At 41.9% G+C, this 13,771-nt stretch overlaps 3 protein-coding genes and 1 long non-coding RNA gene across 6 annotated transcripts in view; 1 reads left to right on the top strand and 3 right to left on the bottom strand.

The window, feature by feature from the left end:
- The window catches only part of snap47 (synaptosome associated protein 47), a 31,074-nt gene extending 23,630 nt beyond the window's left edge, over positions 1-7,444 (bottom strand). Inside the window, exons 1-5 of one of the 3 annotated variants that reach the window (XM_080778803.1) lie at positions 7,175-7,438; positions 6,555-7,067; positions 5,567-6,066; positions 4,380-4,504; positions 1,837-2,026 (exon numbers count right to left, since the gene is read on the bottom strand). In XM_080778803.1, the coding sequence (XP_080634929.1) occupies positions 1,880-2,026; positions 4,380-4,504; positions 5,567-6,066; positions 6,555-7,048 (1,266 nt within the window). In that variant the 5' untranslated portion in view covers positions 7,049-7,067; positions 7,175-7,438 and the 3' untranslated portion in view covers positions 1,837-1,879. Of the gene's footprint in view, positions 1-610; positions 2,027-4,379; positions 4,505-5,566; positions 6,067-6,554; positions 7,068-7,174 lie in introns of those variants that run through there. The other 2 variants (XM_080778804.1, XM_080778802.1) reach the window with 2 other exon arrangements.
- The window catches only part of LOC308325602, a 276,903-nt gene that overhangs the window by 197,203 nt on the left and 65,929 nt on the right, over positions 1-13,771 (bottom strand). The window lies entirely within an intron of this gene.
- On the top strand, positions 7,488-10,344 carry jmjd4 (jumonji domain containing 4). The gene is made up of 6 exons (XM_080778801.1): positions 7,488-7,995; positions 8,103-8,268; positions 8,524-8,649; positions 8,969-9,236; positions 9,580-9,726; positions 9,840-10,344. The coding sequence occupies exons 1-6, from the start codon at positions 7,743-7,745 to the stop codon at positions 10,173-10,175; spliced, it is 1,296 nt and encodes a 431-aa protein (XP_080634927.1). The 5' UTR covers positions 7,488-7,742; the 3' UTR covers positions 10,176-10,344.
- Positions 10,424-13,770, bottom strand: iba57 (iron-sulfur cluster assembly factor IBA57). Its single transcript, XM_080778805.1, has 3 exons — positions 13,057-13,770; positions 11,281-11,630; positions 10,424-10,960 (listed from the first exon to the last, which is right to left on the bottom strand). Exons 1-3 carry the CDS (start codon positions 13,431-13,433, stop codon positions 10,572-10,574), a joined length of 1,116 nt encoding a protein of 371 aa, XP_080634931.1. The 5' UTR covers positions 13,434-13,770; the 3' UTR covers positions 10,424-10,571.

The following is a 13,771-nucleotide window of genomic DNA, read 5'->3' on the forward strand; positions in this document are numbered from 1 at the left end:
TGTGTCATCCTGTGCTTAAATGTTATGGGTCTCTCACATCTATAATGGTGGGCTGTGTTTAACTGAAGTGATAAGTTCATAATGACTGGGTTGAGAGCTGTTGAGCGAGGCTGCTGGTCCTCTTTTCACTCCCTTTTAAAGTAAGGCTTCTTCCCGAGTCATAATTGAAAGTGCCAACTGCTTGCCAAATCAAATGAATCTGGGCTCCTAACTCGCAGCGGTCCCCCTTTCTCGTGAAAATTGCCCAACAGAGGTGGTGAACAGAAAATGCCAATCATCTGCAGCCAGAGGAGTGTTATAATAGCCCCATGGCAGGTTTACAAAGAGAGTCATATCCATGAAACGGTACTCATGGCACTAAGAAACAGTAAATAACTTCCCAAATAACTTCCTTTTCCATTTAGCGTGCGTTTGACATTCTCCATGCCACTTTTTCATATGGCAGCCCTGTTTTGATATGTGTTACCTAACCAGGAATATACTTCAAAACTTTTTTCCCCATATCAGTTCCAGCTAAATAGGAATTGCCATTCGAATGACCTAAAGTACGTAGACCTAAAAAGTACAGGTATTTATATCTTTCATCCAGTAGACCTAAAAAGTACAGGTATTTATATCTTTCATCCATTTTATTACTAGGGATAGTAGGGAAGTCAAAAACGACACAGTTAAAATAACGAATAAATAACAGATCATTACAAATTAAATTAGTACAACAATAAATCACAGAATTACAGTATTATAGCATGTAATTTACACCTAATAGATTTATAAGATAAGCTATTAATGTACATTATGCTGCTGTGTAGACGTCCCCTACCCGTCCCTAACCCTATATAATTTTATTATACTTAAATTAAAACATACAGTAAGGATGTGTTTTTTGTTGTGTTTTTCAAGACTTCCCGGACTTCTGCACATTTATAGTCTGCTTTTTTATACACCGATAATGATATAATATTTCTCTTTGATGCAAAACAGTAACACTGGGACATGCAAGACGCGAAGCCAGAGTGACACTGTGTCCACAGAAAGTGAGCCAAGGACCTGGACAGGAGGGGCATTGGCAGACAAACAATTACCAGTTAAAATGGAAGGATCAAAGTAATGGATCACAAAATGGAAAACTAACTAACGCCATTGACAATGTTATCTGCTATTGGGACTACTTATTTCACATTCATTTTTTATTATAGAACACATGCCCAGGTTTCTGGGAATGTTACGGACCTTTTTCCATCGGTGCAAAGTGTAATCTCATGCAACTTTCTGCCAAAAGCATATAGAGGAACAGCATGAAGATGATGTGGCAGGATAACAGTCGCCCATTACATCATGTAAAGGGATTAGATCAGGTCTGTCATGCACTTTTACAACTGGATGTGTCACTTCAAATACATGTGTTTGTCTAGTTTGGGAGCAACGCAGTCGCATATCGAAGAGTCTGTTAAAACTGGACCCAAACATTATGCTGGAAATATCACTGCTTTTTCTTTTTTGTTTTGCTTTTTTCAATGTAACCCAGTGGCAAATTTAGGATTGATAACCACATTCTGAGAGAAACAAATATAAGAATATAATTTGAGCAAAGCCCCACATTGAGTTAAGGATTTGTGCGACTGAGGATTTTGGCAAGGTTGCTCAGTGAAGCGCAGAAGAATTCACTATAGTGTACTTAAAACTGAAACAGATTTATAACAGCATTCAAAGTTGCGAAAGTAGGAAACCTATAAGTAACCAACATAATCGGTCGTTCAACGTTTGGCATGGTCTGCCTTTTGTGCAAGTCAGTCTGAAACCTTTACGGTTCCAAAATAGCAACGATAAGAAACTTACGCTGTATTTCGCGGCTACGTCTGGTTGATGGTTGTGAACGCCGCTACAGCAATCTTTTCATGCGCGAGGTGTGCTTGTCAACGTGCATGGTGGCCCGCTCTGTGGAGCCGGTCACGGCATCCAAGACCTCGTCCTGGCGCTCCAGCTCCGTCTCGGCTTCCAGAGCCAGGTTCTTCAGCTGCATGAAAATCTACACGCACGCGCACAAGCACACAGACACAGACAAAGAAAGACAAAGTACATGTCATTAGTTTGCCTGAACTTGGACGAGCATGGAGGGGGCCACAAATAAAGGAAGGGGAGATGCAACACAGAAATGCGGGGGGAGACGGAGGAAGCTAAGGGGAGTGATGAAACTTCGACCATATGTAGAGATAGACCATATAAAGATGGGGTCAGTGAGTTAGAATTAAGGTACTATCTCAGTGGAATATAGAGAGTGGGTAGAAAAAGGGGTGATAGGTGACTTTTTTTTTCACCCTTTTTTCAGAATTCTCTCTTCTTTCCCTGGCTGGCCACACAGAAAATGGGAAGCTAATAAAAATGGCTGCAGACGAAATGTCAGCATTACAATTTGACACCAGCTGTGATACAATTATAGTGACCAATATGATAGCTATAGCTAGGTATATGATAGCTATGGTGTATGTGTCTATGTGATCATTAAAAGACATCGGCTGGTCTCCTGGAGTCACTGATATCTGACGGACAATAACATTTGTTGTCTTCACTTTAGTGCGTTCAGTGAATTATACGACTACATCTCCACGGTCTAACAACTGTGTATGTTATGGTCGATGGAACAACTTAAATAAACCATGATGTGTGCCAAGCAAAACCTAATAAACACTCACTCCAAACCCCACCACCATGGTTTCTAAACTAATATTATGTTCTCCTACTCACGCTCACACACACCCATTAACATTATGTCAGTTTTCACTGGCCAGCAAACGTGGACATTGCAGCAGCGCACAGGAACTGGTCCAGACAGGAGTTAGAAAACAGATAGTATTTCTGTACACACCAAAGGACAACTGCATTCCATCTTTCAGGTCGGACAACTATGTTGGATTGTGATGGAAATACTTCAAACTAGGCTAATATGACCTAATCATGCCATATACTCTTACATTTGCAGGAGTTCTGGTGCGTCATTGAATAAACAGAGAAATGTACTATTTTTAGCAACTGCTTATATCATGGCTAAAAGAAGTAAGTCATGTAGAAACCCCCAAATTTAAACATTTAGTCTAATGCACTATTACAAAAATAAAACTAAAACTCTTGTCATTCTTTTGAAATAGTTAATTTCAAGGACATTTTCAATTCCAAACAATATTCAGCGTGATATGCATGGACAAAGCGGGGCATTTGCTAAAAGCACTTAAGGCAGAATAGTAGACGCTCTTTAACCACTGAAGCTTGTTCTATTGCCATGAATTACATTAAGAGTAGGGTGTGTCCAAAAGTGTAGCATTATGTCAAAATTGGTATCCTTTGAAGTCTTAGCTATTATAACGTATCAGCTGTAGACAAAAAGCCATTGATACAGAAACAATAGACAACCCAAAACATTAACACTGAACTAGTTCTAATTGTTACCGCCATGATGAATTTGTTTGAAAAATGATTATATAGACAAGAGCGATATCGACTTACACTAAGATAAAAAAACATTTAAACATTTGTTGACACTGTTATAATGTATAATAATTAACTGGATAGCCATTGTGAAGTGCTCACAAAGCCTGATTCAAGATATGTTTTATTGGCCTTCTATGATATGGCCAGGTTCCCATTTAGTCCTAACAAGAAACTATTGGCATTAACTAACGCCGACTATATTGAGACCAAATACATAATGGAAACTGTTTATGAAAGTAATTATGTATGGGTTAGTAAAACAAATATGCACAGAAGTTTTACACAAACCTTCTCATTCTAAGCAACCTGTAATGATGTCGCTAAATGAAAAATAATTGTCCTGAATTTGCGTCACTGTTTGGGTTCTGTCATCACAGACCGTGCATCTAAACCCAACTCAGTGTTATATGGTCCTGTATGGAAAGACTTTCTGCCGTCTGACCAAATAACTGACCATGTCTCTTTCCCTCTCTTAAACCCAATACAGACTTTGGTTTGTGGTCTCACCAACTAGCATTTAAAACATACAGGATGAAAAATAAAAATCATTATACTGAATCGTGGGTTTGGACTGGAAATAACATTTGTACTCTATAACATTCCCCCGTTCATTTTCACGTGGAGGGCAGCTTATTTTCTCAAACTTATTGTGTCGTGACATCAGTTTTACATACCATACAGCGAATGCTCATCATAACATGCTTTACCGAAAAACCCAGAGTCTGGTTTACAGTAACAGTAGCCATTATTTGAGGCAAAGTGTATAATTTTCTGCCCATAGACATAACATTTGTATGACCCTGCCCAGTGCCGTCATATGAGTGTGACCAAGTCTTAAAAGGTAACCAACAACGGTGCAAGTCATATATGTCTATAGAGGCTGTGGGAGACCTCACCTGTTTCAATTCCTGGGCCTCAGCCTGGCTGACAGCTGGCCGGAGCACATGCACCTGCACCTGGGAGAGCTCCCCAGCTGGAATCTCCATGGGGACCTCTGTCTCCTGGCACATTTGCTGCAAACCTGACTCCATGGGTGGAGAATGGAAACGACACAAACACAGCCCACCTTGAAGTAGAAGTGTCCGTATGTGTGTGCCTGTGTGTGTGTGTGTGTGTGTGTGTGTGTGTGCGTGCGTGCGTGCGTGTGTGTGCGTGTGCGTGTGGAAACCAAAGAGTAAACTGGCGGTATGGCAACTGTATAAGGCACCAGAAATGAGGCGATATATTCATAAAAATAGCATTTCTGTAAAGGAAAGACATCCAGAACCATATGCAGTAGCAATGTGTATTATGTGTTGCAGCTTACAGTTGTCATTTTGTCATATTGAGACTGCTGCGGTGCTTGCAATAACATTGTAGGACTTTTCCTTGCAAGCGTCTTCATTACAGCGGGCTGTATTGAAAATGCAGACCTTTAGCGCCACACCGTGGTCAAATGTTGCAGTACATTAAATACACAGCAAGGAAACCAAACAAACTTGGCAAACTCCAGAGAGGTGATTTAACTCTGTAAGAGTAAAATGTTCCTGTGAGGGTCTATTGTCTTTATTCAGACCGCAGCCATCTTGCCAGCAAGGTGCTACCTACAGTAGGTGCTACTTCCCATAGACAGCCCATTCATCCAAACAGAAAAGTCCTATCTAATTCTATTAAACAACATCGAACTCACCAACATTGCAGCTGTAGGGAAAGCTTGAATTATCCTCTTTCAATCTGTAAAGTGTTTATTTCATAAAAATCCACCGTACATATCATGAGCTACTTCCTGTCAAGAGTATGGAAGCACTCGTTATCAGTAAAGCAACCTCCTGCTGCACCATGTGCCAATTTAAGACACGTGGTACGCATGGGCTGTTGAGTGATTTTCAACGAGCGCTTCCAAACTCCAACACTTAGAAAAAAATCACATGCAAGGAATTTCTTGACAGGAAAGTAGCTCATAAAGTCGGCTCTTCGGTGCTACTGAAAATTTCTGACGAGCCGAAATCATTTCGGCACTACAGCGCCAAAACAGTGGTAAAATAGGAGTAGGACTATGAATCGGCCCTTAGATACTTCAGATTTCACTGTGCTGTCTACTGACCTTCATTCCACACTGAACCCTCTGCGTCCATCGGAGAAATGGCCGCAGGACTTGTCTTGAAGGCAGCATATTCGCAGGTGTACTCCACCTTCTTTTTGTACTGCATCTCCAGCACTGCCATTGCCTCTGGCATCTTGGCAGACAGAAGTCGGTAGCAAATATCCGGTTTGCCGATGAAGCGCTGCCTGATGCTGACCTCATAGGGGTTGTGTACCCTGATGTCGTCGACCTCGCTCCTTTCAAAGCGGTGCAGGAGATGGTGATTGGTGTCCCGCACCTCCAGAGAGGACACAAACACTAACAGACACCCTGGCTTCAGGTCCGACTCCCCGCCCCGGGACACCACGGCAGGGATGCTGCTGATCACCTTGTGCATCGTGGAGCCCTTCCCAGCAGCGGCAGCAGCTCTCTCGGCGTACGCTGCCTTGGCTTCCTGCTGAGCCCTCCAGGGCAGTTTACCAAATGGCCACCAGGGAGGAGACTCTAGTTCTGTCAGCAACCTGCAGCGAGAACAGACAAGGGTCATGAGAAGAATCCTACTCACGGAATGACAGTTGACATTTAGATTGGGCCTGGGTTGTGTAATGTGTATTGCAAGTGCAACCCTCTAGCTAACCCAAGCATCCAACCACAGTAGCATCATGGTGGAACATATTGTAGGTTAGTTACAAAATGTTAAAGGACTGTATGTCTTTGCCTATGACACACGAGATATTTGACATTGCTATCAACCAAAGCACACCATGGTTTGTTTGATTTTAGAGTATGCCTCTGGGTTCCATTCATAAGTAAGTTCCTTCGTAAGTGTGGTATGAAAATCAACTTGCAGATATGAAATATTGATGTAATAAATCCATCCATACCTTATTAACTGCATAATGACTTTAAGTCAACTCAACACTAACACTCAATGATGCAGGTAAGTGCAGTAGGCTAGTTATGATTTACTGATTTGATATTAAGTGATAGAGAGTATTTAGGCAATTACTTGTCTGCAACACCCAAGTCAGAGTCAATCTTTTCCAGTCCTTCCATCATGTTATCAAACTGCTCTCCCTGGTGGTGTAGGACCACGCCTGTGTCCTCCAGTCGTCTCTGGGCCCCTGCCATTAGGCTGATGAGCTCTCTGCCTTTGGAGGGCCCCTCCGCCCCCTGGGTCTCTGTTGAGGGAGACAGGAGACGCTCTCTCCAGAAATGCTCCAGGACATTGTAAATGACCACCCTGTTTGGCTTCAGGGAACCAAACCAGTGCTTCACATTGCCCTGCTCGAGGACCGTGAGAGTGCTGAAGATATAGCTGGATGATTCCATCTTTATCTCCATGATGTAGGAGAGACGAAAGCTGGTCACAGTCTCCTTTGTCTGGTCAGAAGTGAAACGGACCATGGTTCGGGTGAGGGATAGGGTACCAGTTTCCCACCGTTTCTCACAGTTGATGTAATAGGAACCCTGCCAGCTGTGGATGGGAATGTCTCGGCTCATTTTGGACAGTGTTGCTTTCCTAAACATGAAAGAGGCACAAATTGAGTTCAATGGTTAAATGTGAACCAAGCACATGCAATGTTGCAATCAATAATACTGATTTATATATAGACCTATTGAGCATACGTTATTCACGCCGTGATCCGAATCTGTGAGCCTGTTCGGGAGGTGAAAGGGTCCTGGAAAATACTGGACCAGGTTGGACTGGAGACGATTCACACTATAACTTTTAATGGTAACGTAGGCTAACGTTAGCGAGCTGAGTATCAGAGTGATTTAAACACGACGCCGTCATTATAATGCTATAAAACGTCTCTGATCATATTCGCTTTCACACTCAATGACACACTAAACGAAGATTACCTCTGCGTGACGATAGAAAATCATCAATGTTTATTACGGAAGTGACGTATGGACTATGGCGCATGTACAGTAGCTTTTACTATCCGGCTAGAAAATAATAGTGCAGAAGATCGATTATAAATTCCACGACGTGGGAATGTATCCAGGAAACGAAGACAAGTCTTGAAAAAATATGGTTAATATTGTCTATCTGCCAATGTTATTGACTATATATAAAACGTGAAATAACTGAAACAGAGTGGACATCATATAATGTAGCATTTAGCAAGCTAGCTTTTAGCCTATCTTACCTACCGTTGCAATTTACCCAACCGAGGTTTTGTTTACAATAATGGACAGGGAGTCTTACCATAACTGCTGCAGTCTTGTCAAAATACCAAGGCAGTCTTATGAGCAGTTCTGGTCTTCACACTTTGTGGATTATATTGACAAGGACTTGAGCTATTCTAAATTCTTCAAAAAGTCCTTGCTTCCTAATCACCCATGTATGTTTTCAAGAAGATTTACTGAGGACTGGAAATGTAGAAAACAATGGGTGACTGAAGAGGGGAAACCTAATTTTCAGAAACTGCTACAAGAGTTTGGTGAATACAATTTATTGACAATGTAATAACTAATACGCATAATTGTCAATACATGTATAGTTTCTGCTGCTAGTAATGCTTTATTTATTTGTCCTCTGTCCTTGCAGATGAGACCTCAGTTCCTGTGGCAAACTGTAATGCTAAGGAGTACAATGCAAACCCCAAGCAAATTATGCCTTTTAAAGAATTCATACACTACTGGAAGGAATATATCCAGAATGGACACTCATCGCCCAAAGGATGCCTTTACCTGAAAGACTGGCATATGGCAAGGTCTTACATTGATACTGATTGCATTTATACAATACTTTATTTAGCCTACCAATGATGAACATGAATACTGACCGACATTAACAAACCCGGTGTCCCTATTTTGTGCATATCATTAAGGTGACATTAAAAAGTTAATAAATAAAAATTCTATCTACAGACTCACATCTCAAAATAAAGTGAGTTTGTAGATCAGCAATTGCTTGATTGCTATTTTTAATAGGGCTAAAGTAGTTAATGTTTGGTACTTTGTGACAGGGATTTTCCAGATCATGGTGTTTACACAACACCCGTGTTTTTTTCCTCTGACTGGCTCAACGAATATTGGGATGCACTTGAAGTGGATGACTATCGGTTTGTCTACATGGGCCCCAAAGGTTCATGGTATGAAAATAAATCTTCATTCATCTCTAGAGCAGTGGTTCTCAAAGTCTTTATGGTGTGTGTGTCTGTCTGTACAAATGAAACAATAGGATGGAACAAAAGGGACCTGCACAGTTCCATTTGTACACTCTCAAACCCATAACCGTCCATTTAGTTCCTAACAATCATTTGCTGGGGTCCTGGGGATGCCCTTGAACCCGCACAAGTCACTACATTGAGAACCACTGCTCTAGAAGCACTAAAGAGATGTTCACAGACAGCTGTACAATCGTTCTTCTTCAGAATGACTTACATTATATAATGTCTTCGGTCTTCCTAGGACTCCATTCCATGCTGATGTGTTCAGATCCTATAGTTGGTCTGCAAACATCTGTGGGAGGAAAAAATGGCTCCTCTATCCACCAGGCCAGGAGGAGTATTTACGAGACAGCCACGGCAACCTCGCTTATGATGTAACTTCACCTGATCTTCAAGACAAAGGGCTTTTCCCACACTTTGATGAAGCCTGTCAACCTCTTGAAATCATTCAGGAGGCGGGTGAAATTATATTTGTTCCCAGTGGTTGGCATCATCAAGTTTATAATCTGGTAAGAACTGTAAAGATATGTTCTCACTCAGTCTCATCGATGTTATGATCTGGGGAGAATTCTAAAGATCGATGCTCCTCTACATTTCTCATGACTTGTTTTCATTCAACATTCAGTATAATTATGTGTGTGCTCATAGAACTGTAAATCAATGTCCAGTCCACCAATTCATGTTTTTTCCTCAAATATTAGACTGCTTTTACGGCCTGGCTCTCTAGGAGGCAGAGCTGTCTAGACTAGTCTATTTAGATGTAAAAGGTGTAGTCTTCTTAGGTGTAAAACAGGTGTATATTGGTGTGGCGTGTTAGTCACCGATTGTGACTTTCATTTACCCGTCTTGCAGGAAGATACGATCTCCATCAATCATAATTGGCTGAATGGCTGCAACATTGACATAATGTGGCAGTTCCTTCAAAATGAGTTGTCTGCTGTCCAAAGAGAGATAGAGGAATGGAGAAACACCATGGATTCCTGGCACCAGCACTGCCAGGTACTGGAGGAAAACATATTTATTTTATCAGTCTACCGTACATGCTGTTATTTACACTGTATATTCTGCATTATATTTTGTTTGTCTATTGATATGTTGCTTTACTTTCCCAGGTCATCATGAAGTCTTGCTCTGGTATTGATTATGTGGAATTTGCCTCGTTCCTTAAAATAATTGCCGACAACCGCATGTCCTTCTTGAGCTCTAGCACCTCTGGCAACTCCTCCGATTACCCAAAGCATTTGTCAGAGACCCTTGCTACACTTGGACCTCACCATGCTGCCTTTGATCTACAAAGAGTGGCTCATATTCTTGAATGCCTACTTTGCAATGAGGACTTTAAGCGCCTGGATCCTTCGGCTCTGAGCTCACAACCTGAAAGCCTGTTGCAGCAAATTCGAGAGACCATACACTCCACAAGAGGGCAGCATCCTCCTTACCAGGAATAGGTTGAATACTGCCATCTGTAGCCTGTGACATATGGCTTCAACTGGTGTCATGATTAAACAGTATTACAATATGTCAAAGTGGTGAAACTATGCGTTTATCTCATCCTATGTTGTGTATGCACATTCTGGGAGGTATTGCATTTTAAATGTGGCTGTGAATGTTCATGTTTGCTCTGAAAGGCAAAAGTATAAAAGGGAAATTAATAAAACATTGGTTAGTGTCTCTGAATATTTATTAAACATGAGATTCATATATAAGTATATACTGCTTTTAATTTAATGGCATTTAATTGTAAATTAAGCAAAAACAATATCAAGTACAGGTAGATGAATGCCGTGAAGGTGAAACAACCATGATGTAACACTTTGGGAAGGCTTGATCCACTATCAAGCCTGTCACTTGATTTTGGAGTCTTTAGGCCACCATTCTGGCACACTGGCCTCAGCAGTCCCTTTGGTGCCATCAGAAGATGTGACTGATAGTACTTCTTTAGCATGAGCAAGGCGGATTAGGCTCAGACCGAGATCTCCGACCCCTGCCCTATGTTTCCCAGCAGGCTTGCCAGACTGCGTCTGTAGTGTTCCTTCCTCAAGGCCTTCGACGGAGGGCGACAGGCGTACTGGCATCAGGCGTTTCCGTATCACTCCAGTGTGATGAGTCCTGGCTGTGAGCTCCTGGCCAATGTAACAGCCTTTACTGAAGCTGATGCCCTGCATGTACTCTAGATTGGATTCCAGGGGGAGTGCCACCCCTGGAGGAAGGTCCTTAACTCCTTCAGGAAGTCCTGGAGAACAATGATAAAAAAACATTAATTATTAGGGATGTCCTGATTCCACGATCAGATATTCAGATTTTTATAGAACACTTATGCCATATCACAACAGTACAGTACAATATCCAAAATTACAGACAATAATATTATCCAGTCAAATATCAAGAAATGGATATAATATTGATAGTCTGGGATGTCCCGATCAAGGTTTTTTGCTCCCAATCCAATTCAGATCATTTTAAAACACTATTAAACAATGTTTTGGGTGCAAGGAATGAAAACCCACGTTTCCCTCTCATTTCTTTTTGCAATAAAAATCAACTTGGCCTTACCTATAGCATAGCGATGTCTATGATAGTCTTCTGTGTCACCTTGCTTGCATGATGCGATCATACTCAAAGGGTCAATTTGATTGTCCAGCACCAGTCTCCAGCCCATGGCCTCAGACCGTGCGTCAGTCTCCCACACCGGAGCTTTTTCTGGGGAGGAGATATCTGGCTTAGCCAATGTTTGGCTTGTTTCTTTCCCCAGGGGAAGCACTGCCCACAGAGAGAGGTCTGGACAGGGGTTCAGGTTCACCTTCCGCCGAATCTTGTACACCTTCAAGTGCCTCAATATCAAGTCTTTTACAGTGCTGTCACACTCGAGGAGAAAGCTGCAACCTGCCTCTGCTTCTTTTATACTGAAAGACAAAGTGAGTGAGAGCCGTTGCTGGTGAGAACTGAGAAAACAGCTTATTTATTTAGATTATGTATAAATGTTTGCTACTGGAAGCCATTTCAGAGTCGATTAAAACGTTTACCAAAACGTGCAGGTGCGTTTTGAATGGTACTGCGTATTGCGTAATTAATCACCACCTGCCAATTTGTGTGCCCCAAACATTTGTGCTTCCCTGGTCAATTTGTGAGGACGTTTGTGTAGACCTAGAATGCCTGTGATCATTTAATTATACTTCGTAAATTTTCATGTATCTCAGGCATAGATCGCTTGCACCAGATCCTGGTTCGGGTTAAAAATGGGCGGCATAAATGTGATAAATGCTCCATTTGTACTCACCTATTAAATAATTCCAAAGACGTGGAGTGAAATATGGTCCTCTAGTTTTATATCCATTTGAAAGTTCTGGCACAAAACGTGTATTTAGTGAATTATCTCCACTTTTTCAAGAGATGCACACGGACGCCTTTCTCTCCGGCGAGGGGGGGCGGAAAGATCGATGAACTGATTTTACAAATACGTCCTGTTTACCGCAGACATCATCACCAATTGACCAGGGAAACACAAAAGTTTGCAGTCACACAATTGGCAGGTGGTGTGATTAATTACCCAGCACCTATCGCAAAGCACCTGCCAATTGTGTGACCGCAAACTTTTACGTGTTTTGTGCCAGAACTTTCACATGGATATAAAACTAGAGGACCATTTTTCACACCACGTCTTTGGAATTATTTAATGGGCGAGTACAAACGGAGCATTTATCACATTTAGGCCGCCCATTTTGAACCCGAACAGAAATTAACCTGGGTGTTCTATGGCTCTGTATGTGAAATACTGTACTTACTGTATGTAACAACAAGAGCCGTTCTAGGGCTAACGTTTGTGGTGATCAACAGGAAGTTTTGATAAATGAAGTCCAGCTGTCATTCTGGGCCCCTCGCCCAGAGAGAATGGTGTCCGTGTGAAGTGAAGTGGAAAAGTGGAGATATTTGACTAAACAAACGTTTTTTGCCAGAACTTTCACATGGATATGAAACTAGAGGACCACATCTGACTCCAAGTCTTAGAAATTATTTATTGGGTGAGCAAACTGAGCATCGACCACATTTATGTCATGCATGTCGTGCTGCTAACTGGGAGTAGATATAGGTGATCTATGGCTGTGTATTAGGAATAAATATGGAATATATGTATGATTAGACACAGACATCCGTTTTTGGCTACCAAAACCGGATGAGCCTTGCTTGCTTTAACGCGGTGGTCACGCCCACCTGTTTACTAGTTTAGCTGATAAAAAGTAACATTACTGCCATCACATGACCATTACTATGGACGAAAACAATGAAAATGTAATATATACACACACATTATTATAATATCAGTTATATTACCTGTACAACATGATGTCATATAGTGTCCTTCCCTGTACATTCAGCATGTGTGCATACATAGCTCGTTGTTGTTCTTCTTCAAAGAGCCCCATGTCGTTGGTTATAATTCCTTGGAGAAACGCCCCGGTATCTTGTCCTTGGATCTTGATCAAGGTCCTGTGATGATGAAGGTTGTAACACACATACCGTGGCTGTTCGTGTTCAGGACCACGTCCACTCGCTTCTTGACTGTACTTCTTGACAGGGATCCATCCGCTACTTGTTGTTAAACATCGATACCATCCATGGAGTGTTCGAGAATGACACATATAACCACGAAGCAAGCTGTTGGACCCAAACGTGGCCTTAGACAAGTAAAATATCGCCACTGGATTCATTGTGAAGAGTGTGCTAGAAAACCTACATTGCAATCTCTGCGTGTATGAGTATCTGTCCTCCTTCGCCGCTCGACGTCATATTTAATGACGCGATATTCGACGACGCAGCATGTAACGTCAGTCTTGCCGAAATATGGAGTTATTTAACGAGAAGGCCTACTAGTTGTGCTAAAATGTACCCTTGTTGAGTCCAGGTTAGGTCATACAGGGCCATGGGGAGTCCTCAGTACACGCTCCATTTTGTACTCCCACAATGCATTGCTTCATAATAAGAACACGTGAGTGATGACGATGATCATCCCTATGGTGATGATGAGTAGTAGCCTCTGCGCCAGGCT

This window comes from Protomyctophum bolini, assembly GCF_963924005.1.
Source record: "Protomyctophum bolini genome assembly, chromosome: 12".
NCBI classification, from domain to species: Eukaryota; Metazoa; Chordata; class Actinopteri; order Myctophiformes; family Myctophidae; genus Protomyctophum; species Protomyctophum bolini.

Excerpts from the sequence above, each read along its gene's own strand:
- jmjd4 (XM_080778801.1), top strand. The coding sequence starts at position 7,743 with ATGGACAGGGAGTCTTACCATAACTGCTGCAGTCTTGTCAAAATACCA. Across the intron at positions 7,996-8,102 it reads GAAACTGCTACAAGAGTTTG|ATGAGACCTCAGTTCCTGTG; the intron begins GTGAATACAATT and ends CTGTCCTTGCAG. Across the intron at positions 9,237-9,579 it reads ATCATCAAGTTTATAATCTG|GAAGATACGATCTCCATCAA; the intron begins GTAAGAACTGTA and ends CCCGTCTTGCAG.
- iba57 (XM_080778805.1), bottom strand. The coding sequence starts at position 13,433 with ATGAATCCAGTGGCGATATTTTACTTGTCTAAGGCCACGTTTGGGTCC. Across the intron at positions 11,631-13,056 it reads TATGACATCATGTTGTACAG|TATAAAAGAAGCAGAGGCAG; the intron begins GTAATATAACTG and ends TTTGTCTTTCAG. Across the intron at positions 10,961-11,280 it reads TAGACATCGCTATGCTATAG|GACTTCCTGAAGGAGTTAAG; the intron begins GTAAGGCCAAGT and ends ATTGTTCTCCAG.